Source organism: Durotheca rogersii (assembly GCF_024521655.1).
Source record: "Durotheca rogersii strain YMJ 92031201 chromosome Unknown GGS23scaffold_2, whole genome shotgun sequence".
NCBI lineage: Eukaryota > Fungi > Ascomycota > Sordariomycetes > Xylariales > Xylariaceae > Durotheca > Durotheca rogersii.
Window position 1 is genome coordinate 1,681,347 of NW_026251233.1, and position 13,782 is coordinate 1,695,128.

Below are 13,782 nucleotides of genomic sequence, written 5' to 3' on the forward strand. Positions count from 1 at the left end.
TCCTCTGCGTTGATCTGCGAGCAAATTTCCGTATACCCTATCTAGGACTGGAAAGGCAGAGTCGGTTATTCCTGGGTCTCGAACTTCCAATCGGAATTAGAGAGACAGGACTTATCCGAATGGACTCAGAGCTTTCGGCATCATATAAGCCTGTACGAAAGTAGCGAAAAGAGGGCGGGGTCGGTGGGGTAGGGAGCATAATTAGGGATGGCATCTTGACTCTCCCGTCCCAGACGCACGCACTCGCACAGATTCAATCTAACCCTAGTTATTCAGTTTATAAAATTTGTCTCGTCATTGCCGTACAGGATGTATACAATCTCCCAACAGTTTCCCGTCCGTCTATCTCGCCCTCTACTCATCATCTCACTGCCCTTGGCCTGAACCCCTATATTCGGTTCGCTCGCTCCCGTCTAGTCCCTGTCGTCCGGGTGGAAGACGAGCGCCCTTATCTCGATGCTCTGGCGGGACGGGGTGCCGTCGGGCGTGTTCGGGTCGGCGAAGGCGGTGTGCGGCACGCGGCGGGCGCGGCCGTCGGTCTTGCTGTCGAAGCACTTGATGAGCAGCACCTCGTCGGTGTCGAGCCCGTACTTGTAGTACCACCGGTGCGCCGGCGTGTGCCGCACCGCGAACGTCTCGCCGCGCCGGTTCGGGTAGATGAGCGGGATCGCCACCAGCTCCTCCTCCCCGACCGACGACGCGTCCGCGATCGCCAGCGGGTCCCGCAGCACCTGCCGGATCGGCCGCCACACGTTGATGATCTGCACCCGCCCCTTCAGCAGCTCCGCCGCCTCCTCCGCCGGCAGGTGGTGCGGCACCCGCGACAGCGCCGCGCTGTACGTCTGGTCGATGTGCACCCGGTTCACCGGCCCCCGCAGCGCCCGGCTCCGGTCCGCGGCCGCCCGCTGGTCTGCCGGGTTCCGCCGGATCGTGTGGTCAAAGATGAAGATCTTGGACGCGCCGGTGCTGGTGTTCAAGTTAGTCCAGGCCGTAGTAGAAGGGTGCGTAGAAGGGTGCGTATGTGAGAAGTTGGTGGCACGTGACTAAGCAACGTGTCCCAGGAATATGAAGACGCCGATATTGGTTGTATGCGCATACGGGCATATCTAGGTCTCTCCGGTCCGCAGCGTGGCAAAATGGGAAGCAAAGCATCGAAACTGGAAAAGAAAGGCGACACATACACATCCTTCAGCAGCTGCTCGGTCTCCGGGTAGTACACGGCCTTGATATGGTCGTCGTCGGCGAAGTCCTTCTCCTGGGCGGTGTGGCGGTAGTACTGGAAGCCGTTGCCGTCGAGCGTGAACTCGGCCTCCCGGCCCGAGACGTCGGTAATGTGGACCTTGTGTGCCGACGTCGGCCGCTCGTAAGTCTCGGGCTTGTCGACGTAGGTCGGGTGCGGCGGCGAGCCGTCCTCAGGGTCCTTGTAGTAGTGCAGTTCCGTGTCGACGTCATGCCGCAACGGGGGCGCAGGTTCAGCGGCGAGTCCAGCCGCGGCAAATGACGGGGCGGCAGTGGGGAGCTGTACGTCGGGCGAGGCCATTATGTGCTGCTTGGGGGCGCTATCTTCGCCTTTCTTTCAACCCGTAGCTGGGTGTGTCTGGGTAAGTCCCTAGGTCAGGTGGGTGAAGCACTCGCTCTTGTACGTTCCTCCTTTTAGGAAGAATGAGTGGAGACGTGTTATAGAAGTGTGAAGGGAGGCGGGTCGGGCGTTTCCTCTTATATAGGGACGGTCTGTATCTAGACGGCTGCAGACGGGTACCGGGGGGGTAGACAGGGGAGCAAGTCGCTTTGTTCGTCGGGACGTCGGGATGTGACCTCATATATACTGCCTATCGCGGCTCGACCTCTATCGCCTAGCAGTCAGACGGGAGTTGTAGCTCCAACGGTTCCCCGCAAGCACGCAATTCTCACCAGTGGGTTGCGACAGTAGCTTCAAACCAGTCGCTCTACATCCAGCCAACGGGTCGACACCAGCTTACCAGAATCTGGACCCCTCCAGTCAGTAGATGCAGATTATAAATCCTCGTCTATTTGTAATCCTTCCGTTTTCTACAGAGCTGTTTCGACATCGCGTCACTCCGAACCGCTATGCTCCCTAGCTTATTGGTGCGAGGCGCGGTGCACGTTGCTACGATTGCTACTGGAGATTTCTCCACCTCCACTATCCACCATCCTCGGTTCATCCGAACGCCGTACAATCGGATTACTCAACTTCAGGCACCCGCGTCAGGACGGTGATGGCCGTCCCGTCGTCTAATACGTCGGGCTTCTCCTCGAGCCTGTATCGGCCCAGTCGGGGCAATATCACTGTCCAAACCAACCAGTACACGACACCAAATACGAGTCTGCAAATTGGTAAGCGGCTGTGCTTAGAAATAGGAACCGGCATAATAGGAGTGAGAATCGTCTGATCTCAATTTACGCTGCCGGTCAGGGGGTTTGCACGGGTAACGGGACCACTTACATGCCGACGCCAACGATGGCGTAAGTCGCGTAGAAAAGTCCGCCGGGTTTCGGATGCGACGGGGGGAAGAAAGGCGCAGCAAGCAGAGCGAGGCACAGCAAGCTCCTGAAGATCACGGCCGGAATCCAGGCTTTGAACGGCCTCTTCAATTCCGGTCGCTTATACCGCAGCCAGATAAGCCCTATCGATGTCGCCAGTGCGAATACCTGCCCCGGATACCCTTCCACCTCCAGTATAAACGAGTACACCTCGCTCGAGGGTGGGAGTGCGATGACTAGTACGGAGGGGATGTAGTGCACGATGAGACCGCCCATCGGCGCGTTGAACGGCTTGGATGAGGAGAGATATCTCGCGTAGGGTAAGAAGCCGGCGCGGGCAATTTCCTGGTTAAGACGTGCCTGGACACACATTAGAAATCACTCGCCTCCAATGCCGGCACCGCCCTGACTAGCGGGAGAGGGGAAGGGAGAACTCTGAGGCCTTACCACGGCGAATGTGACGACCATCACGTTGCCCGCAGCCGAGAGGGCGACAGCCAGCGGCAAAAATCTCTTGCCGACGTTCGGGCCAAACGTGCGCTCGAAGAAGAGAGCGGCGACAAGTTGGCCGCTCTGCTTGATCTCGTCAACCGGCACCACCGCGAAATAGGCGAGATTCGCGAGCAGGTAGAGGAAGCAGGCCGTCACGAGGGCCGTAAGCGAGACCGACTTTAGGGTTCTAACCGGGTCCTTCACCTCGTTCATAACGTTGTTCAAGTTAGACAGCCCGGCGTAGGAGTAGAAGACCTTGAACAGGGACGTCGCGATGGTTCCTAGGTTCCAGTCGCTCCCCTCCCACAGCCCATCCCAGTCCCGAATGCCCACCCGCTCATTTCCCAGGCCCTCCTGCTCGGGGCGGAATAGTACGACGTAGAGGGCAGCGAGGACCATGAACAGGACCAGCCCGACCTTGATCCAGCCGAGGAAATTCTGGATGCGGATGCCGGCCCTGTACCAGCAGCCGTGGATGATGGTGATGACGGTTATGAGCCCGACGGCCAGGGCCTTCTTGGAGAAGTCGCGTGTCTCGACGTCGAATACGAAGTGGACGTACTGGCTGAAGATGATGCAGTTGCTCGCGGTAAAGCCGAGGAGGACGGCTTGTACGGCGATCATGGTCGAGGCGAAGAAGCGCGGACGGGGGTAAGTGAATTCGAGGTAGACCTTGTCGCCGCCAGACCGGGGCAGCATGCACCCGTACTCCAGCGACACGGCCAGGCCGCAGGCGACGACAACGGCGCCCAGGACCCAGAGCGAGAGGGAGAGGCCGACGCTGCCGACGGAGGTCAGGATGACGCCCGGGACGGCGAAGATGCCGCTGCCGATGACGCGGGATATGGCGATGATGTAGGCGCTCTTCCAGTCGATATTGCGGCCCAGGACAGATTCCTCCGGGAGGACGTCGTCTTCAATATTGCCGAATTCGGGTTGGGAGGTGGTCGAGCCGGCCTCGTCGGCTTCGCTCGAGGGTTTGCGGATGGAGGACGATGTCGAAGATGCTCGCTCTGCCGTGCCCGCCGCTTCGGCAGCGGACGGCCCTAGCAAGGGACTATCTTCCCGGTACAGAGGGGCCATCGGTGCGTATCGGAAAACGCGGCGTGTCAGCAAAGAGACCGAGAGGGAAATGGAGACGAGAGACGCGCGTAGCCCCAGTACTAGAGTGTTTCGCGGGACGTGTATAAGTGTAGCACAACTCGTCAGACGGCTTTCGTATTGACTTATCTAACAGCAAGCTATCATCGGGGTAAATACATAGGTAATGATATAGGCTAGAGACAGACGCAAGTGTAACGATTCGAAATGGCGAGTCGACAAGATATGTATGGGGGTTTCGACGTGGGGGGATAAGACGAAAAGGAGGATTGGTGAGAAGCCGCCGTACTACCTCCATGCAGCGGGCGTGTAGACGCCTCGCAGTGGACGGGTAGGTGTAGGCGTAGGTGTAGGTGCGGTGTGCAGGCCAAGGTATGTGTGTATCTGGGAGTATTCGGCGGTGACTACAGGTAGGTAGTAATCGTCGTAGGAGCGTGCAATGTCGGACGAATAAGTCTGCGTGCCCGACGCCATCTGGCGATGCGAATCCAGGCGGCTTTCCACGAAGGCAGGTCTTGTAGGCAGGTCTGTAGGCAGGGATCTATCATCTATCCAGGCAAACGACACCTAATACCTGGGGCAGCCGTGAGTACCGACCTGCCCGAGAGGGGATCTCAGGGAGACGATTGCTGACAAAAGCAGGAGAGAGGCGTGCGAGGGCGTGCGAGGGCGTGCGAGGGCACGTAGCGCGTGAGGGTGTCCCGCGCCCGTCCGCTGCGCGAGGACTCGAGGGCGTGAGAAGTTGCGCAATCTCGCGTGTTTCACCCGTACCGGCCTCTAGTCCTCGCACGCCATATTCCTCACGCCTTGCACCACCCCCCCTAAAGAAACCGGCAGGGCATCTCGCATCCTGGCGCCATCAGCCAAATTCCGAGCCGGCCGATTGGCGCTCTCCCTCTCGGGTGCTGGATGTCTTGTGTCTTCTGTTTCGGGCTGGGGATCGCAAGGGCGCCCAATGGCAGCTGTATTATAGCATATTACACTTGGTATAATCCTATCCGAAGGAGAATGGTAACGTGCGACCCTATATTACCCATGTTACAGCACCGTAGCCCAACGTGCGCTATTGATACCTACATCACACACACACACACACACACACAATGCGTGCCTCTTCTCTTCCTCTGCAATCCCTCTTACGAACCCTCCCCAGACTTCCAGGTGGATATCGCCTTCACACATTGTCTCCCGTCTCGAATAAGATGCAACCACCCCGGGAGTTATGCAGGTAGGTAGTTAGCACCCCGCAGAGCCCCTCCATTACCTAGTTACCATCCCCGCGTCGTCGCAACTCTACCCTCTACTCAACTCGGCAGCAGGGGATCGTCGAAACGCTGATTCGGCTCCGCCATCCGATTCCTATTGCCTTGCTACCCCGAATACTACGGCTACGTTCGTCAGACGCCATTCTCGCACCTCGGACGACGTGAACTGCCTGCCGTCGCAAGGCACGTAGGTACGTCATCGCCGCAGACGGACGCATCCGCGCTTGTCGAAGCCTTTTTCTCCACAGAATTCGCTCTCGCTGCAACCCCCCGGCTCTTAGCATAACAGCTCGCAGACACCTATAATACCGACGGTAACTTGATCGCCAATGCAACCCCTCCCCCCTCGCATGCTCTCCCGTCTAACGTTATACCTACACATTCGGCGCAACATAATACAGCCCTAATCCCACGCCTCGGTTCAGCCCACCCGGCTCCTATCGCGTGCCCCACGGCACCAAGGGCTTGTCGTCGACGAGACCAAGCATCACTCATACGCACGCGACAACTCTCACAGCCGCTAGCTAGCACTGCCCTCACCCCCTGTCGTCCCGTTCGTAGACAGAACTTCCCGCCATTTCCACCTACAAGCAAGACAAGGCTCGAGACGGGATGCCTGTGGCGCAAATGTGTCGCAATGCAAACGCTGTCAAATCGCGAGCTAAACACCGCGTTTTTCGCGTGTCTGCAGATTCCGACACCTTCGTCCTGGAGCCAGCACTCGACATTACTCCCGTCTCAAGGCAGGAGGCCGGTTACGCGTAGACAATTCTAAATTACCTATCTTCCGCCAAGAGGCAGTACTTACCTACCGAGGTATACCTACGGATGCACGCCCTCGCGCTTACGCGGCCGAGACTGTGTCGCGTTAGATACCTAGCTTCCTGTTTCTCCTTGCCACTTTCCCAGCCATGACTAGGCGCGGCACCCCGATCAGAGGAAACAGGTATATAATTCGCTCCCAGTGGCTGCATAGTAGTAGTAGTAGTAGTAGTAGTAGTAGTAGTAGTAGTAGTAGTAGTAGTAGTAGTAGTAGTAGTAGTAGTAGTAGTAGTAGTAGTACCTAGTATTTAACGCCTGCCTATGGTTATCCTGTGACCCCTCGTGGGGTACTAGGGGCGTGCTAAGCTAGGATATTTACAGCATTTTAGCCCCCCTACCAATTTAGCAACCCGGTTCTCATATCGCGGTTCACGCGGTTCAAGCTGCATCCTCCCTCCTCCATGTGAGGGCAGTTCCCGGTTCTTTTTGGTGGCGGACCTTAGTCCTAGTTGGCCGCAGTTTAAGGACTTTACATGATGAACCTCCAAATCACACTTTTCCGTAGACACCCTTCCCTCCCGGGTACCTCCCGGCTCGGAAATGCCATGCAGCGCGCCGAATAAATACTTATCACCTTTTCCATCCTCTCGCCATAGTAACGCCGTCCGTATGCTCACACGCACCCCCTCAAGCCGCCGGACCCCACAGCCCGTCCGCGAGCTCGTCACCGACGTCGAGCCCGCGGAACCCGTCCTCGACGGTCCACGCGCGCCCCTTCTCGAGCGGGTGGAGGAACGCGCACGCGCGCCCGACCACGAGCAGGCCGGGCGGGCGGCTGCCCTCCTGCTCGACGGCCTCGGCCACGCGGTCTAGCGTCGTGCGGATGACGCGCTGGTCGGGGCAGCTCGCGCGCTCGACCACCGCGCACGACGTGTCGCGCGGCCAGAGGGCGCGGGCCGGCTTGTCCCCCGCCACTCCTGCCTCCGCCTCCGTGTGCGCCGTCAGCTCCCGCACCAGGTCCCCGACGCGGTGCAGCGCCATCAGGAACACGGCGGTGCGGCCGGGGACGAACTCGGGAGGGTCGGGGGCGCGGCCCTTCTTCCCCGTGCCCGTGCACACTAGGATCTGGTCCGCGACGTCGCGCTGCGTCGGCGGTATTCCCGCGAGCAGGGGCGCCGCGAGCGCCGACGTCACTCCCGGGAGCACGACGACGCGGCCGTCCGCGACGCGCGCCCCGTGGCGCGCGAAGAACGCGACTTCCTCGCCGCCGCGCCCGTACACGTACGGGTCGCCCTGCTTGAGCCGCAGCACCGTCTTGCCGCTCTGGAACGCTTCCAGAGCGAGCGCGAGCAGCTCCTCCTGCGCCGCCTCTGCGTTTCCCGGGAACTTGCGCGCGATGTGCACCGGTGTCCGCCGCGGCACCAGCTCTAGCACTCCCGCTGGCACCAGCTTGTCTGCCAGCACCAGGTCCGCCGCCCGCAGCGCCCGGTACGTCGCCCGCGTCAGCAGGTCTGGGTGTCCCGGCCCGGACCCGGCGAGGATGATACGCCCGATACGCGGTGCGGGAGGCGGTAGGGAGGAGGAGAGCGAGGACGGAGAGGAAGCCGAGGCGGACTCGGCCGATGCGGAAGGAGCGCCGGTATTGCCCAGGCCCTCATACGACTTTAGCATATCTGTGACGTCGTCATCCGTGATGGTCGCGAGCCGCTTGAGCGGCCAGTACTCGCAGATCTGACTGAGCCAGCGCATGCGCCTGTTCTTGGCGGCTTCGAGGTCAGCCTCGGTCACGAGCCTGTTGAAGGCGGCGGACTGGCCGACCGAGTCGTCGTCGTCTCCATCGGCAGCGAGGGCGGCGTGCAGCAGGTGGTCCTCCTCCTGGATGCGACGGCGCGCGTCGCCGAGCCGGCGGCAGGCGTCGCCCAGATTCGGGGGCAGCGCGGCGGCGACCTCGCGGCGGATCCTCGACGCGAGCTTGCAGCCGCGGCCGTTAGTCGTGACACCGATCTGCAGCGGCCCGTCGACGTGCGTCGACAGCAGCGCGAAGGTACACAGCTGCGGCGCATCAACCACGTTCACAGGAATTCGATGGCGCTTGCACAGCGTCGATATGTGAATGCCTAAGCAAAGAGGGCGCCGTGCCGGTTAGCCAATTAGAGCCCCGCGCGACGAAGAACTCTACTAGGAAACTTCGTACTTAGCGGCTCCCGCGGTCCCGAGGTGACGAAGACGGCATCGACGACGTGGCCGATCTCCTCCCTCCCGAGAGCGAACAGGTGCTCGTCTCGGAACGGCTCCCGCAGCCACTTCACCTCACCATCGTCGACACGCTTCCGCAGCGCGTAGTGCAGCTCGGCCTCGCCGGGCGCAACGAGAACGGGAGACGCGCCTGCACTCAGGGACTGCGTGCACCGGGCGGCGGCCAGCGGGTTCGATCCGATAACAAGGTGGACGTGAGCGCGAGCGTCGGTCGCCGTCAACAGGGACACGTGAGGATTGCCATTGCTGGCGCAGGCACTCATTGTCGGTATATGCGCCTGACCCCCTGGTGATGTCGGAGGGGGGTGAGCAGGCCGAGGAGAGACGATGGACAAGGTGGAAGTAGGTTATGCGGTTATGGCTGCAGGTCTTCGTAACAGAGTTCCCGAAGACCTTCTATCTGACAACTGACGGATTATAAAAGGAAGTAAGTGAATATATTAAAGCCCAGGGTGAGAGTCTCCCAACCAGCGTCGAAGCTGTATATCTCTCACGAGGGGAAAAAAAACAGACAAGAATCCGAAAAGGCGCTTCCGGTAGGGAGGATATAGCGAAGCAGGTATTGCGAGCTAGCCACTTAGTAAATCCGCGGGGAGGCGATGCAATACGTAAACTAGCATATAGACCTTACCTAAGTCACGGCTTGCCAGCGATGTCGCCATGGCGCGCCCGGCCGGGGAGCTGACAGGGACCGATTCCCGGGATTCGTCGCCGCCATTTCTACTGCGCAGGTGCCTTCTTTGGAGGGGCAGGCGGGGCAGCCCAGCTATGACGCAATTCCACTTACCGCTGATACCTGTCGTATCTGGCCAATCAGCGACGGCGTATTTGCTCCGATAAGCTGGTTCGCTTGGCGGGCGTCGTGCCGGCAGCCCCCGCCGTTTGACCGACTTCCGCGGACTCTGACCGGAGATCTCGAAGTTAATAGCTGCCTACCTTAGGTCATCCTTCGTATTTCCTCATCGCCCGTGATTCCAAGTCTAGCATGAGAGGTCCGGAGAGAATCGCTCTGGAAGTGGGCGGTCGACTGCACAGATGCGACAGTGGCCGTAGAGCCCAGACTTGGATTCGAATAGGGTGCTGTGCAGCCCAAGGACCCAAATATTCATACACGTAGCGAGTAGAACAACCTATACGTTCAGCCTCTTCTCTTCCTCTTTTCCGCGTCCTAACCCTTCGTAATCCTGATAGCCGTCGCGGGAGTTAGGACTGCCCCCTCCCCCGTCATGTACAAAAGCCACCTAGCCATTGCGCCTAGTTAGCTATACCTACCTACCTATGCCTATAATCCTAGTCGGCAAGACCGCAAACCCGGCAACCGCACACACATACCCAATCGGCCGCCTGACAATATGTTGCATGTGCGCGTGCGCGCGTACGCTTACTACAATTCCGCTTCGTCCTCCGCCTCCGCCTCCAACTCGAGCTCCCTCAGCAGGTCCTCCGTCATCCTCGGCTTCCGTCCGCCCTTCGTCCGTCTCGGCGTCGGCGGTCGGTACTGGCCGCCTATCCCCGTCGTGCTGTAGATCCCGCGCTCGTCGGCGTTGAACTCGATCACCTGCTGTCGCCCCAGCGCCGCCTGGCGCGACCGCACCCCGCCGTCGTTCGGCGCCACGCCCCCCTTCCCGAGCCGCACCGGCCGTGCCACCCGCGTCTTCGCCCCCAGCGCCCACAGGTCCCCCCACTGCGCCTTGCGCGCGTCGTGGTACGCCACCAGGCTGAAGCTCTTCGGCACCGTCCACCGTTCAATCGTCCCCATCGGCGTGCACAGGTCCATCGTCACGTGGCCTCGCCGCTTCAACGGCGGCATGATGTTCCGCGGCAGCGTCAGCGGATCTGGTGCCGTTGTCGCCTTTTCGTAGCCCCGGAAGGCCTGTGCGGTGAAGTCATATTTACTCGCGAGGAACGGCGAAGCTTCTTCCGCTTTTGGCACCGTTCCGCGCTGGATCGCGACGAAACTGAAGTCGACATCCCCGTGGTTCCGATGTGAAGCGCCTAAGAGCTTCTGGAGGAACAGTGGGCGGATGTACCGTTGGCTAAAATGGCAGAAATCCTTTCGCCCGCCACTGCGACCGGGCGTCAAGTACATCGGACATTGTTTATGGTTCGTGCAGGGGGCTATTATCATGCCCGGCTCCTGGATTCGTCGGCCGCCTACCTCGATGGCTTCGGGCCGGGGGCCTGAATTGACCGGGAAAATGAACTCGGTCAGCAATCGAGATCGGACGTCCGCCACCGCCTCGAAGCCCCGTGGATGGCCTTTCTCTAGGACGATGAGAACACCGCCATCGGGCGACAGCAATTCCCACAGGTTGTCTAATAAGTCCTTTCGTTGATATTCTAGCTTCAGGGGCATGAACAAGTGGGAGGCGATAATGACGTCGAACGACTTCCTCGGCAATGTCTTGTCGCCAGTATCCAAGGACTCGGTGCCCCCACCGGAATGCAGATAGTCCGGCAATCGCGGGAGGAAGGTGGTGTTGTGAAGAAACCTCGAGATCCGGTGCCGTAGGTGATCGGAGCCGACCACGGCCGTCTTCTTGCCCGGTAGCGGCGGTGTGGGTGTCGTATTTCCTTCTCCGCCGCCAAACTTGAGCTCCCACTCAGCCGTCAGAACTTGCTCCCACGCTACCAGGCCTGCCCCGCCGCCGCCGACATCGAGGACGCGAGGACCCTCGCCCTCGCCTCTGACCAAAAGCTTAGAGAGCCACTCGGAACCTAGACGCTTACGGACCTCGACCAGTATTCCCATCACCGAAGCATACATACCAGGAAGGTTTGCCGCGAGAAAGGCGTCGGCATTTATCTCCGTCATTTTGTGGAGGCCCGCCCCCAAAGCGACCCCCAGCTGTGGGATATTCTTCATCATTGGGGTGGCGACGGAATGCGGGAGGCCGAGTCCGCCGAAAACCTTCTCGGCAGCCTCCCTGACGTGGCTGATATCCGTCCGATTGAGTAGCTCAGAAATTGGATATACAAAATCTTGCTTGGGAAGATGAACAGTAGTGGGGCTCGTTCTCCAGTGACCCAACTTTGTCCATTCGTGGACGCGGTCGGCCATGGAGTCAAATAGCACATCTGGTTGGCTGTCTCCTTCCTCCTCTTCGGGGTCCTCTTCCTCTTCCTTTTCCTCTTCTTCTTCAACCCCTTCCTCCTCCTCAATTGCCTGAATTCTGGACTTTTCAAAATCTTTCTGTAGTTTCAGGAGGACATCGAATTCCCTTTGGCTCTTGGCGATGGCATTGATGTGAACGAGCCCAGCGTCGGAAGGCAGTTCTGGCAGCACCTCTAAATCCGGTAACTGTACGTTTGGGGTATGTCCCGTATTCGTAGGGAGAGGGGTCGGGGTCTCGGCTGCGGAAACGGATTCTTCTACTTGGTCATTGGCCACGGAAATAGATTCTTCTACCTGGTCAGGGGCCACGGAAACAGATTCTCCTACCTGGCCACCGGCCGCGGAGACGAACTCTTCTACCTGGTCGCCGGCCGTGGAGGCGGATTCTTCTACCTGGCCTTCGGCCGCCTCTTGCACCAGTATTGTCTGCGCCAGCTTCTCTGCGAGTTCTACGGGGTCGATATCATCGGTGGGAATGCCCACATCTTCTGGTCGCGTCTCACGCAGGGGCGGTCCGTAGAGTCGCTCGTACAGCACGTATTCCCTCTCGGTCAGGTAACCCTTTGGTAAGGTGTCGCCGAATGCCTGCTTCGCCTGTCGCACCGTAAGCTCGATTTCTTGGAGTTCCTGTGCACTAGGTTCCGGCTGTGGTTCCGGTTTCGGTTCCGGTTGTACGTCTTGGTGCCGACGCCTCGACTCGGAGAAAAGGCGCGCGCTGCCGTATCGTTTCCTCTGGCTTAGGGTGAACGTGCGAAGGCTTCGAATGGTCGAGGGCGTAGGCCGGGGTCGGCATCGCAGGGGATCGCTGCGTCGACCAGCAAAGCCGTTCTCGAACAGATAGAGAAGCCGGGTCCTGCACTGAGGACACGGCCCCTGTGCCCTCGCAGCATATAGCATGGTTCGCCGTCGGTACTATCGACCCAATCTCCTGTTCAAGCCGTAGGCGAATTGATAGAGGACAGTACCGACGACTCGTGGTGTTTAGGGGGATTTAGGGGGAGGGGAGGGGGGGTTGAATTGTAATCAGTAATAGGTAACGAAATTTTGGAGGTTTATTGGAGGGGGTTTGGATCTGCAGATAGGTAGGCTAATTGGGTCCGTGCACCGATAGCTTCCACCCAGTCAAATCGCTTACAAAGGTAAGCTACATCGGTACATCGACAGAGAGCGCGGGTTGGAGGTCGTAGGGAAGATAGGATAGCATAGATTCATGGACATAAGTCCGGCCCGCGCATCCCATCCCAGCCGTCCTCTCTTCATCTGTCTCTTGTCTTTCCCCTTCCCCTTTTTCGTTTTATTTACCTACCTAACTCTTAGAACCCCCCCTTTGTTCCACTATCCTCACCATTAATCCCTATGAACACCTTCGCAAATATCCATCAAACGGGTCGTACTTCCTACCGGGATGTCCTACTCCTACTTGTTGTCGAGATCGGACAGTGTTTTGAACCCGCTAGAGCGAGCCGCACCGCCCGGCTTCTGACCTTTGGCTTGGATCGGCTGAGGCGGCGCCCTCGGCTTGTTGACGTTGAAGTCCGAATTCTCGGCTGCCTTGTAAGGATCGAACTGCGCCCGTCAGCTTCATGCTCAGATCACACGGGGGAAGGAGGGCGGAGAAACACTATATATAGCTCCGCCAGGGAAGGGGAAGTGAGAAAGGGTATCATACGCTAAACAGCGACGTGAAGTATAGCCCAAAGAAGGTCAAGATAGCGCTCAAGATGGAGAACAGGCCAAATGTCCGGCCGCTCAACGTCTGTCCGCCTCGTCTCGCCAGTGTCGCGCCAGAGGGCGATGCTGACGTGCCCCCCAGGGTGCGCCCGGGGGTCTTGAAGGAGGCTCCAGGGGCGCTTGTGCCGGCCAGCTTGACGGCCTTCTCGACGGCGTTGGTTAGGGCGGGGGGGTTGGCGCCCTGGATGGTCTCGATGACGGAGCCGCTCTTGAAGACGAGGAAGGTGGGCATCGCGCGCACGCCGTGGGCCTGGGCGATGGACTGCTGGCTGTCGACGTCGACCTTGCAGAATGTGATCTTGCCCGGCTTCGAGTACTTGGTCGACAGCGATTCGAACGTCGGCGCGATCATCTTGCAGGGACCGCACCAGTCGGCGTAGACTATTCCGTTGTTCGGCGCATCGGTAAGCATCCCAGCACGTCACCAACAGCAGCAAAAGGGCGGATGGCCGGGTTCACTCACAGTCAGCGACCACGACGGTCGAGGACCCCAAGATGCGCTGCCACTCATTTGGCGAGCCGACGTGTACGGTAGGGCTCATTTCGGTAGGGAGGTAG

General features: G+C 59.5%; 3 protein-coding genes across 3 annotated transcripts; all 3 read right to left on the bottom strand.

Moving 5' to 3' along the window:
* Window positions 1-413: 413 nt before the first annotated feature.
* Window positions 414-4,077, bottom strand: GGS23DRAFT_602598 (amino acid permease-domain-containing protein; the record flags this gene model as incomplete). Its single annotated transcript, XM_051519350.1, has 5 exons — window positions 414-966; window positions 1,182-1,375; window positions 2,222-2,345; window positions 2,465-2,862; window positions 2,950-4,077. The coding sequence occupies 5 exons, from the start codon at window positions 4,075-4,077 to the stop codon at window positions 414-416; spliced, it is 2,397 nt and encodes a 798-aa protein (XP_051376266.1).
* A 2,544-nt stretch (window positions 4,078-6,621) lies between these two features.
* Window positions 6,622-8,808, bottom strand: GGS23DRAFT_182506 (uroporphyrin-III C-methyltransferase). The gene is made up of 2 exons (XM_051511645.1): window positions 8,317-8,808; window positions 6,622-8,239 (listed from the first exon to the last, which is right to left on the bottom strand). Exons 1-2 carry the CDS (start codon window positions 8,639-8,641, stop codon window positions 6,810-6,812), a joined length of 1,755 nt encoding a protein of 584 aa, XP_051376267.1. The 5' UTR covers window positions 8,642-8,808; the 3' UTR covers window positions 6,622-6,809.
* A 954-nt stretch (window positions 8,809-9,762) lies between these two features.
* GGS23DRAFT_602601 (mitochondrial small ribosomal subunit Rsm22-domain-containing protein) lies at window positions 9,763-13,766 on the bottom strand (the record flags this gene model as incomplete). The annotated part of the gene is made up of 5 exons (XM_051519351.1): window positions 9,763-11,732; window positions 11,829-12,373; window positions 12,944-13,059; window positions 13,163-13,605; window positions 13,688-13,766. The coding sequence occupies 5 exons, from the start codon at window positions 13,764-13,766 to the stop codon at window positions 9,763-9,765; spliced, it is 3,153 nt and encodes a 1,050-aa protein (XP_051376268.1).
* Between the last annotated feature and the right edge of the window lie 16 nt (window positions 13,767-13,782).

What these genes read in the sequence shown, in the direction of transcription:
- GGS23DRAFT_182506 (XM_051511645.1), bottom strand. Translation starts at nt 8,641, where the DNA reads ATGAGTGCCTGCGCCAGCAATGGCAATCCTCACGTGTCCCTGTTGACG. An exon ending in GGGACCGCGGGAGCCGCTAA is followed by an intron (nt 8,240 to 8,316) that starts GTACGAAGTTTC and finishes CTCTTTGCTTAG; the next exon opens with GCATTCACATATCGACGCTG.